The 22605-nt window shown below is 36.8% G+C and overlaps 3 protein-coding genes across 3 annotated transcripts; all 3 read right to left on the bottom strand.

The window, feature by feature from the left end:
* Window positions 1-2864: 2864 nt before the first annotated feature.
* Window positions 2865-12430, bottom strand: LOC131632000 (uncharacterized). The gene is made up of 3 exons (XM_058902764.1): window positions 11909-12430; window positions 3800-3976; window positions 2865-3297 (listed from the first exon to the last, which is right to left on the bottom strand). Exons 1-3 carry the CDS (start codon window positions 12230-12232, stop codon window positions 3169-3171), a joined length of 630 nt encoding a protein of 209 aa, XP_058758747.1. The 5' UTR covers window positions 12233-12430; the 3' UTR covers window positions 2865-3168.
* A 959-nt stretch (window positions 12431-13389) lies between these two features.
* Window positions 13390-17012, bottom strand: LOC131632015 (uncharacterized). Its single transcript, XM_058902779.1, has 5 exons — window positions 15896-17012; window positions 15037-15255; window positions 14611-14947; window positions 14087-14499; window positions 13390-13967 (listed from the first exon to the last, which is right to left on the bottom strand). Exons 1-5 carry the CDS (start codon window positions 17010-17012, stop codon window positions 13390-13392), a joined length of 2664 nt encoding a protein of 887 aa, XP_058758762.1.
* Window positions 17013-18200: 1188 nt separating this feature from the next.
* On the bottom strand, window positions 18201-22605 carry LOC131632013 (uncharacterized). Its single transcript, XM_058902777.1, has 8 exons — window positions 22294-22605; window positions 20924-21054; window positions 20659-20814; window positions 20426-20569; window positions 20134-20336; window positions 19836-19925; window positions 19298-19739; window positions 18201-19149 (listed from the first exon to the last, which is right to left on the bottom strand). Exons 1-8 carry the CDS (start codon window positions 22603-22605, stop codon window positions 18201-18203), a joined length of 2427 nt encoding a protein of 808 aa, XP_058758760.1.

Here is a 22605-nt window from a genome sequence, read left to right as displayed (position 1 = left end):
ATTGATAATATAATTTTGCTTATAAAAAAACTATCAACAAGACAAAGATATAGATGATAAATAAAGCCACATATAATGGCAAGAAGACCTCACTACCCAACTCATCGCTGAAAAGGCACATGGTCGTTCTTAAGCGATTTACCCCATTTCCATGGTTGAAGCCTGGATTTGAGTCAGACAAAGAGTATCCCTTTGTCGGGAACATACCAATTATGGAACTCCACCGCAGCAAGAAACAAAGATAACAAATATCATACGTAAGGAAATCAAAATCAATTTCTATCAAGATAAATGGCCTTAATCCTCTCAAAACCATAAACAACATTGGTCGTCTCAAAACAAGAAGGCAATGACAGCTAGAAAAGGGCAAACGCCTTTGTTTCAAATCATACAAGCTGAGTAATTATGTAATTTCATGCAAATAAAAACACATAAAGAAAGAAACAAAGCGTCAAAGTAGACCATATGTCGGGGTAAGCCCCACAAAATAGTGTTCATGTTAAAAAAAAATTATCTCATATGCGAATCCCATAGATATGGTACAAATAAAGGTGGCACGGATGTCTGAAAGCTGATATTCACTCAATCTTATCATTTACCATGCTTTTACAAGCATCCAAACTATTGATCTTCAAATTATATTGGGGTTCAATAACGGGATATGGGAACAGGGCATTTTCAGAGCTATAAATACTAAAAGAAGTAATATTTGCCTCGTATTCAGAGAATAACGGACCAAGAAAAAGAGCCAACAATAGATTCATGAAAGGAAACCAGAAGCCATGATCCCAAAAAAAACATCATACATCCAAAATCGAGAACATGGATACGCTTTCCTCTAGTGCTTTGTTGGGCGGTACAAAGAAATTGGAAATGAGTGCACTGAAAAACAATACAACATAGAATATTCATCAGCTTGTAAATGAACTCTTGGTGTAATACTAACTTCTAACTTTTTTGTCTATGAGATTTCCTCCCCCCATTTTGACTCTGTGAACGAAATCCTCGGGCATTCACTATCAAAATCATCGACCATCACTTTTGTCCAAAAGAAACCCACATATCCGATCAACACCATAGAGGACGACGACTTATTCCTCAAGCTTCCCAAAGTTCATCAAAGGGTCAAAATATTGCAAGCTATATGGATCTCATATTAAATGGAATGGAAACCAAGGTAAAGTCGATTGAGGGGTTTTTACAAGATCGTTAAGTCTGCAAGTACAACAAGATCATTAAGGGATACTAATGAAGTTCACTCATAAATGCTTGCCCAAATGGGATGCATTAGACATTAACATTGTCTCGCCAAAATATACATTTTTCCACTAACTGTATGTATAAATCTCCTACGGCAACAAGAAATACTAAGCAAAGAGGTAAGAGGTCAATGCCATCATGAGAAGAAACTACTGCGCCATAAGTGAAGGCTCGCACTACAATCGATATCCACACTGAAAACCTCACATACAAACGCACAATTCAAGAACACGTGAAAAAAAGAAATAAATGTGTTTACTAAAAATATCCACATCAACACAAAAAAACATGATGGAATCCAACCAAAGAAACAGGACATAGAAAATATAGCAATGAAGAAACATGAGTTCACACATTGAAGAAGGAAAATGAGATGAAAAGACACAAATGAATGTGATAATTCTTATTTATAGGAAAAATCCATAAGTAAAACCAAACACAAAAAGCCACTTAGATTAGAATCTTTTCACCTATGTTTTTCCATGTCATTATTATCACGTCTAAGTATAAGTTTAAGGATCGTTAATTAAGCTTCATGCCTAGAATTTATAAAGACGTGCATATGAAGACATGCCACACTGAAGAAAAAAACAAAAGTCAGAGACAAAATAATCCAAAATAACCTTGACCAATGTGGAAATTCCCATATCGCAAATCAACATAAACTAATGACTTTAAAATCATATAGATACGAGGAAGACAACTCACAACAAGTATAAAGGATCAATGAAATTAAGATTGTTTAGGATCAATGAAATTAAGATTGTTTAGGTCAAAGATAATCAGACCCACATCTATGGGCCATTCCTCAGTTTGTGGATATTACTCCCTTAAGCTCTCAAAGCGGTACTTCGGATCCTCTCAGATCCTTCACACCACTGTCCCTTTCAGATCCTTCACACCATTGTAACAATTGCTTACGACCTTCACAGATTCTCACCATAACAACTTTGCTCACCAGTACTGGCTCCCACACTTTGAAGACAACCAGAGATCTCCAACCCTTTGATTTATTGGATAGGACTTCCTAACACCATAATCACATGGGAGAATGCTTACAACCCTTGATTCATTGGAATAGGACTTCATAACACCAAAATTACATGGGCGCGAATGCCATTTGGATAGACATATCCTCATCTCTACCTTGAGGATAAGCTTGCAGTCAAGCCAGCGAATAATGATGCAAGCAAGTCCATACAATGACTCAGATACAGAAAGAGGGCTCGTAGAAGACTATTATATCTGAGCTACAGAAATATACAATAACCAAATTGCTTTGCCTCTCTATAAGATCTAGCAATTTTTTTCTACGTAACTACCTGCTGTGCAAAAATGCAGTTTTTTTCTATGTAGCTTACTTTTTATGCTTCCATACGGAAATAATTCCCTTCTCTCCTGGAGCTGCTTCTGCTGTAAAGAAGTTTTTTCTCAATTGATCCTTGTCATAATTTTGCATCTTTTAGTATTAAGCATAATTCAAAGAACACAACTATAAGACACCAATAGCAGAATCTCATTAGTGAGGTTATTGATTTTCGATTTTCGAAAAAAGAAAAAACCATTTCACCAGCAAGGAAAAAATTAGTCCAGAATATTCTGCCTAGGAAAAAAATAGAATCTCATTAGTCCAGAATATGCTGCCTAGGAAAAAAATTATGTCCAATGATTGGGAAAATGTATATATGTTCTTGCATTACATATTCTGATTACACCAGCAAGGACACTGCATAATAATAACATACAACTGTCATATGCCACCACAATAATCCAACCTAAACCAGCCAGGGAGTGAACCATCTAGCCAGGGTGAAAACTCACTTCCATTAGGCCAATATATAGTCTGAATCACTTAGAATGACGAGGCAACCCTGCGCATGTCTCAGTGCCACTTGAGCTCACTTTGCGTTACTGGCCTTCTGTAGTTTGATTAGTTTTTGAATCAGAATCATTCTCCTCATCATGTGATGTCAGACCCAAACTCAAATCCAAACTCTCATTGAGATCTTGACGAACTACCTGATTTTTATCTTGAGGCTGAAATATAAAGTCGTCATTATACATGATAAAGTTAGTAAAAAAAAATTATAACAAATAGCTTGCTAGTTATTGCTGTGGACTTCAATTGAGTTGGTAACACACACGACAAAGTTGAGACATGTAGTTACTATTTACATGATAATAATTCCAAACTACAAATTTTCAAATTGGGTAATGCAATGCTTATTTGAACTCTAAAACTTGCCCATTTCGTTTTTCTTTTATATTTTTATCAAGTTGAAACAAGAACAAAGAGGTAAAAGAGAAACTAAGGTCTTATCTAGTGATCCCCAAGTCATCAGACAATGCCATAATATTCTATCCCATATCATTTTTTATCCAACTCATTAACACATGTCCTAACTACAACTGCAAAAACATCTCCCTTCTATCTATCTATGTGCGCATTTGTATAGAATGTGAACTGCAGTTATTAAATTCAAGAAAATTACAATGGTATGCAGATAAACATGAAATGAAGATATTAGCAAGGGATTACCTCGCTTTCTTCCATTGGGACGTCATTTATATCAGGTTTTTCATCCAAAATCTCATTCTTGCTAGTTGGTTCTGCTGCACTTGAATCGGCCTCTATTGGATTAGATTCATCTTCTACCTTTTCAGCAACCTCGTCAATTTCGGTGGCCTCATTTTTCTGCTCCTCTAGTACAGCAACCTGCATCATCATCAGACAGTCCAGAATATTACCACATTGCCTTCCCAATCCCCATGACAGTTAACATCACATTTGAATTTATCATTCATCGAGATAATTGGCATCAAAACAAGGAATACTGAGATGATTTATTATGGCAGAAATGTGAAAGTGTAACAAAAATGACTTCAAGTTCCAGGCTGGACTAAAGCATGGGAAAGAAAATTCCAGAAAAGTGGATGATGGTGGGACGTATTGTCGATGGCGGAGAGCCAAAATCCCGCCGTACCGGCCGCTTTGCAGCGCCGTTTTAGCGGATTATGACGGAAAAACCCACAATATCGGATGTTATATACCATTGTGGAGAGCCCGAAAATCGCCATGTATATCTGCCATAGCGGCCATCACGCCGCTGCTTGATAACGCTGGGTGGGACTGGGTCTCCTCGTCAAAGCTGGAATCAGCTCATCAGATTTAGGATCACTCACCTTGTTTGCGCATTGATTCATTGCAGACTTGCAAAAGCTGCAAGGTTGAGACTCGATACAACAACGTTCCCCTTGTTTATAGATGAGGTCACATTGAGATGCTAAATGCATCTATGGAGTCATGCTATAACTAGGTTACTACCACAGCCACATATCATTCAACTGTTGCTCTTATCTTAGGGTTTTAAAAAAAAACACTGCTACTGACATTGTATTGTACAATTTGTACTCATACTGGGGACTCTGCGTGTCTATCCAAGTCTACTACAAAAGCAACTTTTTGAGTTACTTCAACTTTGATACCTACTATTGCAAAGTAATATGATACAGAAATTGACAACCATGGATGATTATAGCTCTAAGTAGTAGACTCCACCCAGTGTTATCAAATAGCAAATAGAGGCGCCATGGCCTCTTTGGTGGATATACATGGCTGTTTGCAGGCTCACCACAATGGTAAAATCAGTCATATTGCAGGTTTTTCCACCATTATCCGCTATAACAACCCCGCAAAGTGGCCGGTATGCTGGGACTTTGGCTCAGCCATCTGCCATCGACAATACTGATTCCACTTGATGGCCAACAATATGGGGAAATAAACACCATTGAAGGTTGCACAAGCCATTTCCAACACAAGTGTGATTTACCCAAGGGAACGCTAAGGTAGCATTCAAAAAATGTAATCAGCAATCCATCCCAGAGATGTATTAAGAAATATCCATATGGAATATACCGACACAATGGAGAAATCAGTATTTTGACATGAATAAAGACTAAAAAATTATTGAATAATAATTTGGCAAATATCAGTATCTTTGCTGACTAGATCCTCCTTTACCATTAGACTCTGTCTAGGGCCACAGACCACTATGTAATGACATCTTTCCTTTTCATTTTCACCAAAATAATCATGTCTCCCTCCAACACTCTTTGATTCTCATTCTGACCTACTTTTTCATAGAATTCTTATTCCAATATCTGAATCATGCCACTTTCAGCAATAGATTTGTAATTTTCTTATTCCAATATCTGAATCATGCCACTTTCAGCAATAGATTTGTAATTTTATGCATCATACAAGGTGCAAAATTTCGTTTACCATAAATTATTTCCAAATCCTATCCTCGAACAAAAAACTACCGCCGTTTTTATAGGAATTCTCAGTAGTCACTTTTATTTCGTCCCCACGGCACTCAACACCTTTCCCACAATGGTTCCTATACTTGTGCGATTCAGAAAGCCGCCAATAAGGCATTTTGGCATCTTACCAAATACTCAAATATAAAAATTATCAAAACAAAACTAAGATGGCTAGCACGGACACCAGACACAACACCATTGAACTTAATGTCGCTTCGATATCCGACACAGACAAGACCTTTTTTCAAAAATGCAACAATTAATAGAAACACAAAAAACAATCGGCATCCATAAAACCCTACCAATCCAAAAGCTGCAAGGTTGAGACTCGACACAACAAAGTTCCCTTGTTTATAGATGAGTTCACATTGAGATGCTAAATGCATCTATGGAGTCAAGTGCATAACTAGGTTATACCGCAGCCACATATCATTCAACTGTTGTTCTTATCTTAGTGTTTTTAAAAAAACACTGCCACTGCCATTGTATTGTACAATTTGTACTCATACTGAAGACTGTGCCCGTCTATCCAAGTCTATTACAAAAGCAATTTTTTGAGTTAACTTAACTTCGATACCTACTACTGCAAAGTAATATGATACAGAAATTGACAACCATGTATGATTATAGCTCTAAGCAGTAGATTCCACCCAGTGTTATCAAATAGCAAATAGCGGCGCCATGGCCGCTATGGTGGATATACATGGCATTTTGTAGTCTCACCGCAAAGGTAAATATCGGCCAGATATTGCAGGCTTTTCTGCCATAATCTGCTATAACGGTGCCGCAAAGTGGCCGGTATGCCGGGATTTTGGCTCCGCCATCTACCATCAACAACACTGATTCCACTTGATGGCCAACTGTGGGGAAATAAACACTATTCAAGGTTGCACAAGCCATTTCCAACATAAGTGTGATTTACCGAAGGGAACGCTAAAGTAGCATTTGATAAGTGGTATACATGGCTGGAACATCTATTTTTTAAGTTTTATACTATAAAATAGAACGACAAATGAAGTTTAAAAGTGGTACGTTTTAATTCCACTAAAAGGATTGATGTGAAGTGTGGATCAAAGAGAACAAAACAAAATATTCTATTATGTTCAGTATATGCATATGACGAGCACTATCTAAAAAAGTAAAAATCCGCAGCTGTACTACACAGAACAATTCCAAGAGTTAGGTCTAGGTATATGCTCATCAACCGAGTGTTGTTTAGAAAACAAAATCAATTGACAGTGTCATTGTGTTAACAGCTCAACTTTTAATCTATCAGCAATGCAATGTCATTCATGTCATTAGAAGACTAACTTGATCTTGCTAATCTTTTAAGAACTAAATGAGGGTTTCCAGGTGAATGAATGAACAATTATTGTCTATCACAATAACATAATACTGCCTAACATATAATAGAACACACAAGAAAAGCTTATCTGAGATAATCAATCAATAATCCTAAAATAATTCTTAGTAAATGAAATGATAATATACAATATTCTGAAAATGTAATCAGCAATCCATCCCAGAGATGTATTAAGAAATAATCCTATGGAATATACCGACACAATGGAGAGATCATAAAGACTAAAAAATTATTGAATAATACTTTGGCAAATATCAGTATCTTTGCTGACTAGATCCCCCTTTACCACTAGACTCTGTCTAGGGCCACAGACCACTATGTAATGACATCTTTCCTTTTCATTTTCACCGAAATAAACCATGTCTCCCTCCAACACTCTTTGATTCTAAATCTGACATACTTTTTCATAGAATTCTTATTCCAATATCTGAATCATGCCACTTTCAGCAATAGAGTTGTTCTTTTATTCATCATATCATACAAGACACAAACATTCATTTATCATAAATCACTTTCCAAATCCTATCCTCGAACAAAAAAACTACCACCGCTTTTTTAGGAGTCCTCATCGGTTTACTTTATTTCGTTCCCACAGCACACAACACATTTCCCACAAGGCATCCATATCTCCATTTCCATCTCGGGACATTCACGGTAAAGTGAATTTCATTTCTTAGACAAAAAGTCATCGTTATCTTTATTTCGTCCCCACAGCACTCAACAGATTTCCCGCAAGGCATCCATATCTCCACTCCCATCTCGGGACATTCACGGTAAAGTGAATTTCATTTCTTAAACAAAAAGTCATCGGTTAACTTTATTTCGTCCCCACAGCACTCAACACATTTCCCACAAGGCATCCATATCTCCATTTCCATCTCGGGACATTCACGGTAAAGTGAATTTCATTTCTCAAACAAAAGTCATTGGTTAACTTTATTTCATCGCCACAGCACTCAAGACATTTGCCACAAGGCATCCATATCTCCATTTCCATCTCGGGACATTCACGGTAAACTGAATTTCATTTCTCAAACAAAAAGTCATTGGATAACTTTATTTCGTCGCCACAGCACTCAACGCATTTCCCACAAGGCATCCATATCTCCATTTCCATCTCGGGACATGCATGGTAAAGTGAATTTCATTTCTTAAACAAAAAGTCATCGGTTAACTTTATTTCGTTGCCGCAGCACTCAACACATTTCCCACAAGGCATCCATTACCCCATTTCCATCTCGGGACACTCACGTTAAAGTGAATTTCATTTCTTAAACAAAAAGTCATCGGTTAACTTTATTTCGTCCCCACAGCACTCAACACATTTCCCACAAGGCATCCATACCTCCATTTCCATCTCGGGACACTCACGGTAAACTGAATTTCATGTCATAAGAAGATTGATCATGCTAATCTTTTAAGAACTAAATTGAGGGTTTACAGTTGAATGAACAATTATGTTTGTCTTATCACAACAACATAATACTGCCTAATATAATAATAGAACAGACAAGAAAAGCTTATCCGAGATGATCAAACAATAATCCTAAAGAATTTCTTAGGAGATGAAATGATAGTATACAATATTCTGAAAATGTGATCAGCAATTCATCCCAAAGATGTATTAAGAAATAACCCTATGGAATATACCGACACAATGGAGAGATCAGTATTTTGACATGAATAAAGACTAAAAAATTATTGAATAATACTTTGGCAAATATCAGTATCTTTGCTGACTAGATCCCCCTTTACCACTGGACTCTGTCTAGGGCCACAGACCACTATGTAATGACATATTTCCTTTTCATTTTCACCGAAATAAATCATGTCTCCCTCCAACACTCTTTGATTCTAAATCTGACCTACTTTTTCATAGAATTCTTATTCCAATATCTGAATCATGCCACTTTCAGCAATAGAGTTGTTCTTTTATTCATCATATTATACAAGACACAAACATTCATTTATCATAAATTACTTTCCAAATCCTATCCTCGAACAAAAAAACTAACACCGCTTTTATAGGAGTTCTCATCGGTTTACTTTATTTTGTCCCCACAGCACACAACACATTTCCCACAAGGCATCCATATCTCCAATTCCATCTCGGGACATTCACGGTAAAGTGAATTTCATTTCTTAGACAAAAAGTCATCGTTAACTTTATTCCGTCCCCACAGCACTCAACAGATTTCCCACAAGGCATCCATATCTCCACTTCCACCTCGGGACATTCACGTTAAGTGAATTTCATTTCTTAAACAAAAAGTCATCTGTTAACTTTATTTCGTCCCCACGGCACTCAACACATTTCCCAAAAGGCATCCATATCTCCATTTCCATCTCGGGACATTCACGGTAAAGTGAATTTCATTTCTCAAACAAAAAGTCATCGGTTAACTTTATTTCTTCGCCACAGCACTCAACACATTTCCCACAAGGCATTCTCCATTTCCATCTCGGGACATTTACGGTAAACTGAATTTCATTTCTCAAACAAAAAGTCATCGGTTAACTTTATTTCGTCGCCACAGCACTCAACGCATTTCCCACAAGGCATCCATATCTCTATTTCCATCTCAGGACATTCTCGGTAAAGTGAATTTCATTTCTTAAACAAAAAGCCATCGGTTAACTTTATTTCGTCGCCACAGCACTCAACACATTTCCCACAAGGCATCCATTACTCCATTTCCATCTCGGGACATTCAGGTTAAAGTGAATTTCATTTCTTAAACAAAAAGTCATCGGTTAACTTTATTTCGTCCCCACAGCACTCAACACATTTCCCACAAGGCATCCATATCTCCATTTCCATCTCGGGACATTCACGGTAAACCGAATTTCATGTCATAAGAAGATTGATCTTGCTAATCTTTTAAGAACATTTTCTCAAAAATCTTTTAAGAACTAAATTGAGGGTTTACAGTTGAATGAACAATTATGTTTGTCTTATCACAACAACATAATACTGCCTAATATAATAATAGAACAGACAAGAAAAGCTTATCTGAGATGATCAATCAATAATCCTAAAGAATTTCTTAGGAGATGAAATGATAGTATACAATATTCTGAAAATGTGATCAGCAATTCATCCCAGAGATGTATTAAGAAATAACCCTATGGAATATACCGACACAATGGAGAGATCAGTATTTTGACATGAATAAAGACTAAAAAATTATTGAATAATACTTTGGCAAATATCTGTATCTTTGCTAACTAGATCCCCCTTTACCACTAGACTCTGTCTAGGGCCACAGACCACTATGTAATGACATCTTTCCTTTTCATTTTCACCGAAATAAACCATTTCTCTCTCTAACACTCTTTGATTCTCATTCGGACTTACTTTTTCATAGAATTCTTATTCCAATATCTGAATCAGGCCACTTTCAGCAATAGAGTTTTTCTTTTATTCATAATATCATACAAGACAAAAACTTTTATTTATCATAAATCACTTTCCAAATTCTATCCTCGAACAAAAAAACTACCACCGCTTTTATAGGAGTTCTCGTCGGTTAACTTTATTCGTCCCCACAGCAACTCAACACATTTTCCACAAGGCTTCCATTACTCCATTTCCATCTCGGGACATTCACGGTAAAGTGAATTTCATTTCTTAAACAAAACGTCATCGGTTAACTTTATTTCGTCGCCACAGCAATCAACGCATTTCCCACAAGGCATCCATATCTCTATTTCCATCTCGGGACATTAACGTTAAAGTGAATTTCACGTTTCCCACAAGGCATCCATATCTCCATTTCCATCTCGGGACATTCACGGTAAAGTGAATTTCACGTTTCCTACAAGGCATCCATATCTCCATTTCCATCTCGGGACAATCACACGGTAAAGTGAATTTCACGTTTCCCTTAAGACATCCATATTTCCATTTCCATCTCGGGACATTCACGGTAAAGTGAATTTCACGTTTCCCACAAGGCATCCATATCTCCATTTCCATCTCGGGACAATCGCAGTAAAGTGAATTTCACGTTTCCCACAAGGCATCCATATCTCCATTTCCATCTCGGGACATTCACGGTAAAGTGAAGTTCACATTTCCCACAAGGCATCCATACTTCCATTTCCATCTCGGGACAATCACACGGTAAAGTGAATTTCACGTTTCCCATAAGGCATCCATATCTCCATTTCCATCTCGGGACATTCACGGTAAAGTGAATTTCACGTTTCCCACAAGGCATCCATATCTCCATTTCCATCTCGGGACAATCACGGTAAAGAGAATTTCATGTTTCCCACAAGGCATCCGTATCTCCATTTCCATCTCGGGACATTCACGGTAAAGTGAATTTCACGTTTCCCACAAGGCATCCATATCTCCATTTCCATCTCGGGACAATCACGGTAAAGTGAATTTCACGTTTCCCACAAGGCATCCGTATCTCCATTTCCATCTCGGGACATTCACGGTAAAGTGAATTTCATGTTTCCCACAAGGCATCCGTACCTCCATTTCCATCTCGGGACATTCACGGTAAAGTGAATTTCATTTCTTAAACAAAAAGTCATAAATCGCGTTCCTGATTCAAGTTTCGCGCTAAACTGTAAACCAACTTATAAGTTATAGCCTAGGCAATATTGAAAAGTTAAGCAGATAATTAATTGGTTCCTATACTTGTGCGATTCAGAAAGCCGCCAAAAAGGGATTTTGCTATCTTACCAACACTCAAATATAAAAATTATCAAAACAAAATTAAGATTGCTAGCACGGACACCAACATGACACCATTGAACTTAATCACAGGTGTAGTATCGCTTCGGTATCCGACAAAGACGCGCTATTATTTCAGAAGTGCAACAAATAACAGAAACGCAAAAAAAAAAAAAATCAGCATCCACAAAAGCCTATCAATTCATCTTCATCCAATAAAACCCTAAACCAATAAAGAAAACAAAAGAATTGCATCGTAAAGAAATTACCGGAACATATTTAAATTTCCTCCGGGGAGGCTCTTCCACCGGTTCAATCTGCGCGTCCTTAACGTTCCCATGACTGCCGTTATTGTTGGTGTTCTGGCTCTGAGTAATAGGCGTCCACTTATAAAGAAGAAGATGAGAACCGTTGTTATTACCGTTATTAGAAGAACCGTGATTGTGATTGGCGTTGTTATTGGAATTAGAAGAAGCGGAAGAAGGTGAAACGTGAACCCATTTCTTCTTCCACTTTCTCACCGGTCCGGTGAAAACCGTTGCCGGTCCGTAACGGGTCGAGGACCGCCCCAGTCGGGCCCCAACTCCTTCCATGGTAACTAACCAGATCCGCCTTCCTCCGACTGTCTGGGCCTCCGATCCACCTCTAACAGTGACGAATTTTTGTTTTTTTTTTTCTAAATTTCGGGAATTTGGTTTTTGAACTCTCTCGATCTTGCTCTTTTCAAGAACCCTGTGTTTCTCTCTCTAAAGAGTAGTAGTTGTAAAGATTGAGAAACGATTTAATGATAGTAAAAGAAATAGTAGTAAATAAAATCAATAAATATTAGAAGAAACTAACCCACTATTCATAATTGATTTTTAATTACTAATTGATTAATAAAATAGACTTAATAGGAAGGAAAGAAGGCCATAGTTTTATTTTTACTAATTAACTAATTAAAATCGTTATTAGTAATAGTGTTTTTTAAGTGGGTAAGTTATGATTTGAAATTTTTAAGAGGAACGTTACGTTAGTGGGCATACTTGTCATATTTATTATTTGTTAATTTAAGAATTTAATTAGTTAAATATTAATTTAGTAAAATTGTTTTCATTAAATAATTAAATTGTTATTATTAGTAGTCTTAATTTTGTATGTAAGTTATCATTTGAAAAATTCTTAAAACTAAAATCATTGTGCATATGTGTCATATCTTTAAATTATTATTTGATAATTTAATAATATAATTAATTAATAATTAACTATAACTGTCATTATTAATAATGTCCTATATTTTAGTGTGTAAGATATGATTTGAAAAAAATAGTAACAGACCCGTGCTGCCGCACGGGTTATTTTTTAGTGATGTTGTGTTGTCCCGGATGAAATTAACACATGGAATATGACTATAATGAAAAGATATAATCAGCCAAAAAATATATTGATAGTATTGTTAATGTCATGATAATGAAGAAGTATTAGCCTCCGTCTGAATTGTTTTGGCTCTAGTAAAATTCCAAATGTTATAAGCTTAGTACTGACCAAACAATATGCTGCTATGAATAAGTAGAGAAATACAAAATGCGTTACAAAAGCTTATAAAAAATAAGTTGAGCTACAACATGACATTCCAAAATGAAGTGAATGAATATAACCTGAAAGATATGAAAAAAACACAATTTCAGTTAAATTGCAAATGAATAATAATTCATAGTGTTAACCAACTTGATACATGTTTGGTACGAAATAATATTAAACCTCGCACCTTTTAAATGTTATGGAACACTTCCTTGAAAACAACATTGGTGGTAGAGAGCATAGGTTGTTTCTCTTTGTCATGAATAAGAATCCTTAATCCCTTTTTGGATTTGACTCTTGAGATAGCGACATACAATTGCCCATGACTAAAAACTTCCTTTGGCACATACAATCTCACATTGTCAAGTGACTGGCCCTGTGACTTGTTAATAGTCATGGCAAAGGAAACAATAATTGGAAATTGGCGTCTCACCAATTTAAATGGCCATGGAGACTGTGAGGGGGATAAAGACATTCTAGGAATATAAAAGATGTTACCAATATTTTTTCCAGAAATGATCTTGGCTTCAATGACATGGGCAGCAAGTCTGGTTACAGTTAGTCGTGTGCCGTTGCACAAGCCCTCTGACTGATCTAGGTTGCGCATTAACATAATAGTGGCCCCGACTTTCAACCTGATTGAATGGTTAGGCAATCCTGAGGTTTTAAGAGCGTTCAAAAACTCGGGTGTCACATGCTCATATGCATCAAAGTTAGTTACATCTGATCTATCAATGGAATCACTACTAAAGTATTCTCTCTCTTCACCTACATCATGAAAAATACCAAGAATTAGTTAATAATGTTAAGAGAAAAAAGGTTATATCATAGTATAAAAGATCTTTATGATTAACATTTAGGAAATGAACTCAGTGGCATATGAATACCTGGAAGAAGGTTAGTGATATATTGGTTGATATCATCAACTACTTCGATTGTTGAAGCTAATATCGCACGACTTTGAAGATAATTGGAATCAAGATAATTATGAATGAGATCGGGGTAGGTATCTTCAACAATGGCCTGAATCGGATCTGAAAAGTTTGAAATTATGAACTCATCTGGAATACAGATATCAGCATAACCATCATTAGGTTCACACATGGTCCCATCTCCAATATTTAAAATCCACTCAGAAAAGCTCCTAATCTCATCAGCTGTAGTAGTAGGTGGACCACTTTGCAATCTCATGTTCTTTGTAAGTCTCAATACTTTACAATGATCCCAAATATAAGAAGCATTAATTGTTGCATGGATAATATCAGATCTAGTACCTCTTGGTATAACAGGGAGAATTTGTCTGAAGTCACCACCAAAAACAACAACCTTGCCTCCAAATATTTATTTAGATGCATGTGTGGGGCCACTCATGATATCTTTTAAGGATTTATCCAAAGATTCGAAGCAAAACTTGTTAGCCATAGGAGCCTCATCCCAGATGATTAAATCTGTAAACTTAAGAAGCTCAGCAATATCATCTTTTTTTTCAATGTTGCAAATAGAAGTCTCTAAAGTAGGAACGGGAATCTTAAATCTAGAATGAGCTGTTCTTCCTCCTGGTAACAACAAACTTGCAATTCCACTCGAAGCAACCGGCAAAACAATTTTCTTTTTGGACCTAAGTGTTGCTGATAAAGTGTTCCACATAAAGGTCTTACCAGTCCCACCATAGCCATATAAAAAAAACACCCCACCTTGTTGCTTTTCTACAGCATCCATGATTTCCTCAAAAATGCTTCGTTGCTCATCTATGTATAATAGTGATTTCAAAACAGAGTGTTAATAAAAACATAAAATTGATGTATTTTCAAATGTTTATTCAATAGAGTCTACTTACTTGTAAGAGAAGCATACAAAGTATCAAAAATTTGTTTTTGAGCAACAACTTCATATTGAAGTTCATCGTAAAGTAGCCTATTTCCAGTAAAGGAGACGACAAAATCTTTTGGATATGGCATTGTCTTGAAGTCTTTCAGAGTTCGATTATTATTTTGTAAAAGTGTCTCAATGGCCATAAGTGTCCTTTCTTTGAGCTCGGCATCGCTCATTGTCAGACCTACGACATAATTGGTAATAATAGAATGTTATGCATTTTAGAAATGAGAACTATATATTACTCAGACAATTGTAATCCTGATAGTTACTTATGGATGATAGGCAAGGTATCAGTTTTGGAAATGAAGAGGTGTACAAACGTAATGAGCCACTGTTTCTATAGTCTACTTTCCATGTTTCTTAAATTGCCAATGCAACCTGGCAGTGATATATTTTCGCATATGATAATATGAAAAAATAGAAAACACGGTCTGAGTCATAGTTTGTACATTACAAATTCCATTGAACACCAGCATATATTGTAACCTACCAGTAAGGTAGCTTGTCATAAAAATAAAAAAACCCGTGTACATGGTGATTTATACTCTCTCTATCGTTATCAGCATGTAGTACATAGGTTGTAAATACTAAAATCATAATGACATTTATATGTTTAAATAGGCAAGGTATTTTATTTATTATATGTTGGTGTTCCCCACTGTTTACTCTAAGTTAATGCAATTACTTGGATCTTCTGGTTCTAATATATTGGATGCATGTTATTTGTAAAATAAAAACAGTATTATGCAGCAAGATAGTTAAATGCATGAAGGGTGCAATATATCTAAACAAACATGACAGTGAGAGTAAAAATCAAATACCTTGATTTCTTGTGAATAAGCGTTGCTCATAGAGAATGCCATCTGATAAATACATCCAAGTCTTTCTCCAAACATGTTCCGGTCTGTTCATGGAAGAAGATAACAACATTGTCACAAATAACTTGCGTAAAAATGGATCGGAACCCCAAAGATGTGCCTCTTTGATGGCCTCGACAAATTCTCGATCATCTTGTAGAAATCCCATCGCAAAGCATGCGTCCCTAAAAGTTTTAAGTTGTTTTCCATCAACTTTCTTAATGTCTTTATAGCATAAAGGACCCTTTGTGACAGTGAGCATCATTCTTAAATAAAACAATTCACCAGTACTTTGAGGAACCCAAATGAGTCGACCAATGGTATATCCTCTTTTCCTTGGCTTCCAAGTTCGACTTCTTTTATGATAAACAAATTTAGAAACAAAGTCACCATAAGTTAGCAATCTTGCTTCCTCGTAAGTTTTGTTTGCCTCAAACCAAGATGTAAACATTGACTCAGTTACACTTGGTTTGAGTAAAACATCACCAACTTGCTCGTAGTCTTTGTAGTACACGGAGTTTTCACCTTCCATATGAAAAAACAGTCTCTCTACAGCGGGCTTCCTTCCATGTATAGAATAAGAAAAGATCCTCCAACATGCTTCACTTGGGGAGATGTATCGACAATCCAAATATTGCTTGATCTCGTCAACATTGTTTTTGTCCTGACCTTGTATGATTGCAGAAATACGGTCCGAACCTTTGTTGATATATTTGAAAAGGTATTTGATGGAAGTACTTTGGTTGCACCATTCCATGTTGATGTGGGCTTCGAATTTTAATAGCAAACTTGGATTGTGAGGAACCACATGACCACTATGAAAGATGATGCCGTTCTTTTCAATTGTGTGTCCGTTGTTTCTTCTCCTATAAACCGGATAGCCCTCGTGATCCACTATAGTCGTAGGCTGAAATTTCTTAGGATAAAACTTGGTGCACTTGTTATCCTTCATGCAAGGTGAGTTGAGATTTTCCAAACCACAAGGACCATGGACTAGGGGTGGACAACGGTTCGGTTTGGTCGGTGGCGGACCAAAAATAAGGAACCGGAAATCAACCGCGGGTGAGAACATCCCAACCATTTTCGTCCGTCATTGCAATCGGTTAAGTCGGTTTTCGGTTTAAACGGATCTTCGGTTATACGGATGGATTGGAACGGTTCAAGTGTATGCTTCAGATCTAAAGCAAAAGCTTTAAAAAATAGAAGCTTATCCCATATTTTCATATATAAACATTAGAAAAAAATATTTGATTTTAATTAATAGCTTAGCTTGTAAACAGATTACATGCATCTTCATATCTTCATGATTCAAGAAGAAATACAGAAAACAAATTTAATTAAAAAATAATTAACTATCAATAAAACAAATATTCTTCACTTAAGAACAACACTGAAAGAAGACTGATGAACAAATCTAACTTTTATACAGATAAAAAATCAAAAGCAAAACAATGGTGGTAGAAACAGATCTGATGTTTTATGGTGTAGACTTGAAAGGTAGATCAGAGATCTAAGGATACTCCTTCCTTGCATGTGTATTTCACCTTATTAGATCTAAAGCAAACCAACACTCTTCTAGAAAAATGTAGACTTGTGAAAAGTTCTTTAAGTTATCAATGAAGATGGAATCATGGAAACACTTAAAACCAGATAGATATTGATTTGAAAAGGAAAGAAAAATGGAAAGAGTGGAGGATAAGTTGAGAGCTATTGATTTGGATTAGAGAGAAGTGAGAGATGCTGATGTTTTTAGAGAGAGAAAAGTGAATGACATCGTATAAATAAATTGCTTTTATTAACATTAACCTACTTGCCATTCCAGAAATAATAAATATATAATCAATAAAATCCATACAATCGGTCGGTTTTGGATTATGTTGGATTGAATTACTACATCCGAAACCGCCCATCACAAACCATTTCAAACTGACAACCTTTCAACGGTTCACCCGATACCCGAAAATCACCCGCCCGAAAGCTGTAAATAATCAACGGGCATGTCGGATTCGGTTCGAAATGGATTATTTGTCCAGCCCTACCATGGACCACGTGAGATTTTACCAAATTGTATAACTGAGGGTGTCTTCTGGGATCGGGGACTTCCGCACTAATGATCTTGTCAATGTCATCGGGCCTTGGATATTTGTTTGAAGGATGCAAAAACAGCAAAATATGGGCATGAGGTAATCCTCTCTTTTGGAACTCAATGGTGTACATATCTAGCACGGGCAAAATAAAACAAAATTAGAAAACATGAAAGCAATGGTATTCAAATGTTTAAGTAAATGGGTAAAGGTAACTCACAAGCAAGCACTTTTCCAAGAACGCCTTTTTTGGTTAAATCTGAAAGGAGTTGATCGAATTTGATTTTGAAAACTCTTGAAATGACATCCGGGCGATCTTGAGGCTTCAAATGTAGAGGTCCGAGAAATCTTTGAATCTCCGGCCAATTTGGGTTACATGTAAAAGTAATAAACAAATCGGGAAATCCGACTTTACTGCATATAGCCATCCCATCATAGTACAACTGATCCATAAACCTACGACCGCCAACAAAGGAAGAAGGCAAAACAACTCGTTTACCTATGCTTATTCCTGGCGCCTGACTTTGATCGCCCTCTTTCTCTAAAGAGTTGTACTTTGACACTCGAAGCTTTGGTTGATTTTTACGTAGCCATTCTAGTTTCTCGGATTCTAACATTGTGTAACCATCGACCAGGAATTGTTGGAACAACCTTCTTGAAGATAACAAAGTCTTAGCTTCACATAACCTTGTCTGAATGCGGAAGGCAAGCCATTCGCGTATTGTGAGCCTATTTCTTATGCTGTTTTCGTTGACGAGCAAGTCTCTATGTGCAACATCAGGTCTATAACCGTCCTCACCATAAGGAAATATCAAAGGATACTGGTAAGCCATGTAAGTCGCATGCAGCTCGTTGATTCTTTGAAGTCTTCCTCCCTTTGTCTGCATTATGATATCCCTCATTTCTGCCGTGTCAATATCACCAACAACCAAAGCAGCCACTTCAGACACGGTTGGTTGATTATAGACCCTGCCATCGGTGGATCGGTTGGAAATGAGCCAAAGCTTTAAATTTGGAGTTTCCCCATTATTTAACCATTGTTTTGCCATTTGAAAACTTTTAGCATGAGGATTGAATTTATACAGCATGCTTGCCAATCGACTGACAACTTCCGGATCAAAATCTTCTTTGTTCCTTGATATGGACAAAAAATGAATATTAATTCAAAAGATATTAAAACAGTAACAAAGTTTACAAATGAGATATATATATATATATATATATATATATATATATATATATATATATGTCACATTCACAGGGATGGGTTTCAAGAAATAACCTTAGTCCATGCATTCGATTTTCAACTTCATTTTCGGTGTCATAAATATATAACTGAGCAAACTTAGGTTTTTGACCTTGCGGAGGCAACAAACTTCCTATTCGGTGACATGTTTGACCTTGTATCCTTAGTGTTGGAGGCCCACGTCCATTGTTAAATCGATTGTCAACCTTTGCCCCCGGTGACGTGAATGCAAACATCATGTTGTATACTCGGATCTGTTGTTGGAACTTGCGGCTAACCAAACTATCGTGATCAAACAAAAGTTTTGCAAGGGTTTCTGGAGGCTCTCTAAGAAGTGGGAGTTCAACTTTCCCGTTCCCACAACACATCATAAACTTTGGGTTGGCGGAATGAGAACTTTTATGCATTCTCTCTTGATACCACATCATCGCTTTACAATAACGGCATTCAATAAGAGGGGATCCGATATCGTAATATTCTACAAAAGCATGGAATATATCAATATTTTAGAAGAAATGGAATATTTAAGCATAACTGTTTTTGTGTTATGCTGGCTGTGTTTAAGAACTGATACCTTCAGAATGGCCGGCAGCATTATCATGAATTGTGAAAGGTGCATCATAATCTTTGTCTTCCGATAATAACTCATCCTCGGATAGATATGCTGTAATGTTATGATAAACAAAATTTAAACTGAGTAAAGGAAAATAATCACATGTGTGGGTATAGTTGAAACATAATGGCCATCTACCATTGTAGAGACAGTTATGAATTTCAACCAATAATACGGTTTACTTCCAAAAAGGGTTGTTGAGACAGTTATGAATTTCCACCAAAGATACGGCTCTCTAATATGGAATTATTAAACTTACTTGCAAAAGGGTCATAGTCGCTGTCATTGTCTGAGTCGCTATTAAAATCCAAATTGACCGTAGGTGTAAAAATTGGACATGTTGGCGTCTTTCGATTGTTGGGACCATGTGTAGGCGTTGAGACCGGCGTATGCTCGTCCGCACCAAGACTGCCCCTATTTTGCGGTACTTGAAGCCCATGGACATATGGTGTAACGACTTCGCTGTGGTAGTGAAATTTCCAATTCGCATATTAGAGAGTTAGCATTGAAACAAATTGTCAAAGCAATGGTTAGAATGTCATGTTTGGTACCTTGATCTGCATACTTCAGTTGGAATATATTGTTGCAAGTTAATTGTTTGGTTGTTGATATCTGTATTCTGATTCATAGGGAGATTAGGAGCAGTGGTTTTTTTCCTAGGCCTGCCCCTGCCAGATTTATGGAATGTTGAACACCTATTCAATTCTCAAAGATTAGTAAGATCAAACTTACAAATACATAGGTGGTTTGAAGGGTAATTTAATTACATGATCAAATATTCTACCTAGGCTGTGGGTTTGCATTTGAGGTCTGAGTTTGCATGGCAGTTTCTTGCGTATTCGTTGGTATAGGAAACTTTCTGCACAAGTTAAGCGCCATATTTGGAACTCCATATTGATTTTTAGGCCGTCCCCGAGCTGTCTTGGAATCCGGTGGACATCTATTGACAAAGAAAATGGGCAATACATTAGAAATATTTACCTATAGCCAGTTGACATATTAGATATAAACAATGGTTGAAACAGTATGTATGAAAGAAAAATAATTACAATAGCGTGGCTCTATTAGAAGAACTTCCGGCTCGAACGACGTTCTTTTCATGAAGCGGAAGGGGGTGCTGATTAGTTATGCTCGGAAGACCAAAAGTATCATTTTCCTTAAGTGTAGAAGTTGATGCAAACTTTGAGTAAAGATTTGTTCCCAAGTGTTAGAACAAGATTTGTTCTGATCAATATTCTTAGTTTTGATGATAACAAGGATATGAATTTTGTGTGAGATAATGTGGTACTCTAATACATTGCAATTTCCCTTTCAGGAAATATATAAAGAGTATGCACAAATCAGCGCTCAGAAGCTTTGTCTCAGAAGGTTCAGCATGCAACATCAGAACATGGTCTGGCAAGACATCAGAAGATGGTCAAGGCAGAATCAGAACATGGGTCTATGGAAGCATCAGAAGAACTTGAGATCAGAAGCAGAAGCACTGAAGTTCTCATGGTATCACGCTCAGAAGCACTTCAAGGTCAGAAGACAAGAAGATGCTATGCACCAAGCTGATTGACTCTGATGATATTCAAATATTTTATTCACAAACATCAGATCAGAAGAAAGTACAGGTGGCAGGCTACGCTGACTGACAAAAGGAACGTTGGAAGCTATTAAAGGCAACGTCAGTAGACACAGCATGAACAAGGCTCGAGGTAGTTGACAAAAGCGTGAAACATTAAATGCAAAGCTGTACGGAACACGCAAAGCATTAAATGCGCTCAACGGTCATCTTCTCAAACGCCTATAAATATGAAGTTCTGATGAGAAGCAAGGTTACCAACTCTGAACCAAATTCTGTGAATATTAACTTGCTGAAACGCTGTTCAAACTCAAAGCTCAGAAACTTCATCTTCATCAAAGCTCACTACATTGCTGTTGTAATATATTAGTGAGATTAAGCTTAAACGTTAAGAGAAATATCACTGTTGTGATTATAGCTTTTAAGAAGCATTGTAAAACTCTTATTTGATTACATTAATTTGTAAGTAACTAGAGTGATCAAGTGTTGATCAGGATACTCTAGGAAGTCTTAGCTTGTGTCTAAGCAGTTGTAATTAGAGTGATCACGTGGTGGTCAGGATACTCTAAGAAAGTCTTAGCTTGTGTCTAAGCATTTGTTCCTGGAGTGATCAGGTTGTGATCAGGATACTCTGGAAGACTTAGTCGCGGACTAAGTGGAAAACCATTGTAATCTGTTGCGATTAGTGGATTAAATCCTCAGGTGAGGTAAATCACTCCGTGGGGGTGGACTGGAGTAGTTTAGTTAACAACGAACCAGGATAAAAATAACTGTGCATATTGTTTTTATCGTTCAAGTTTTTAGACTACACTTATTCAAACCCCCCCTTCTAAGTGTTTTTCTATCCTTCACCAAGGAGCCAATGTGGCAGCTTCTCAGATCTTTAAAACCGTGTATTGATAGCCTAGGTTCTGTCCCTGCGTCGCTGACATTTGGACTAATAGAATGTTGATCAACTGGTGTTCTTGTAATAATATTTTGGAATGCCTGAGTAAGGTCGGACAAAGGTTGTCTCGGAGTGTGGAAGGTAGGATTATTAATCACAGTCTGCCCACGGAGTATTTGTTGAGGAGATAATTTTTGATGTTTAGACCGATTTTCTTTCAAAATCAACATTCTTCTAGCTCTAGCCTTTTTTCCTGATGCATTGTGAATATGTTCCAT

The sequence above is a fragment of the Vicia villosa genome, unplaced genomic scaffold, assembly GCF_029867415.1.
Source record: "Vicia villosa cultivar HV-30 ecotype Madison, WI unplaced genomic scaffold, Vvil1.0 ctg.000893F_1_1, whole genome shotgun sequence".
NCBI classification, from domain to species: domain Eukaryota; kingdom Viridiplantae; phylum Streptophyta; class Magnoliopsida; order Fabales; family Fabaceae; genus Vicia; species Vicia villosa.
Note: the sequence above shows the minus strand (reverse complement) of the source record. Positions and strands in the feature narration are given on the sequence as shown.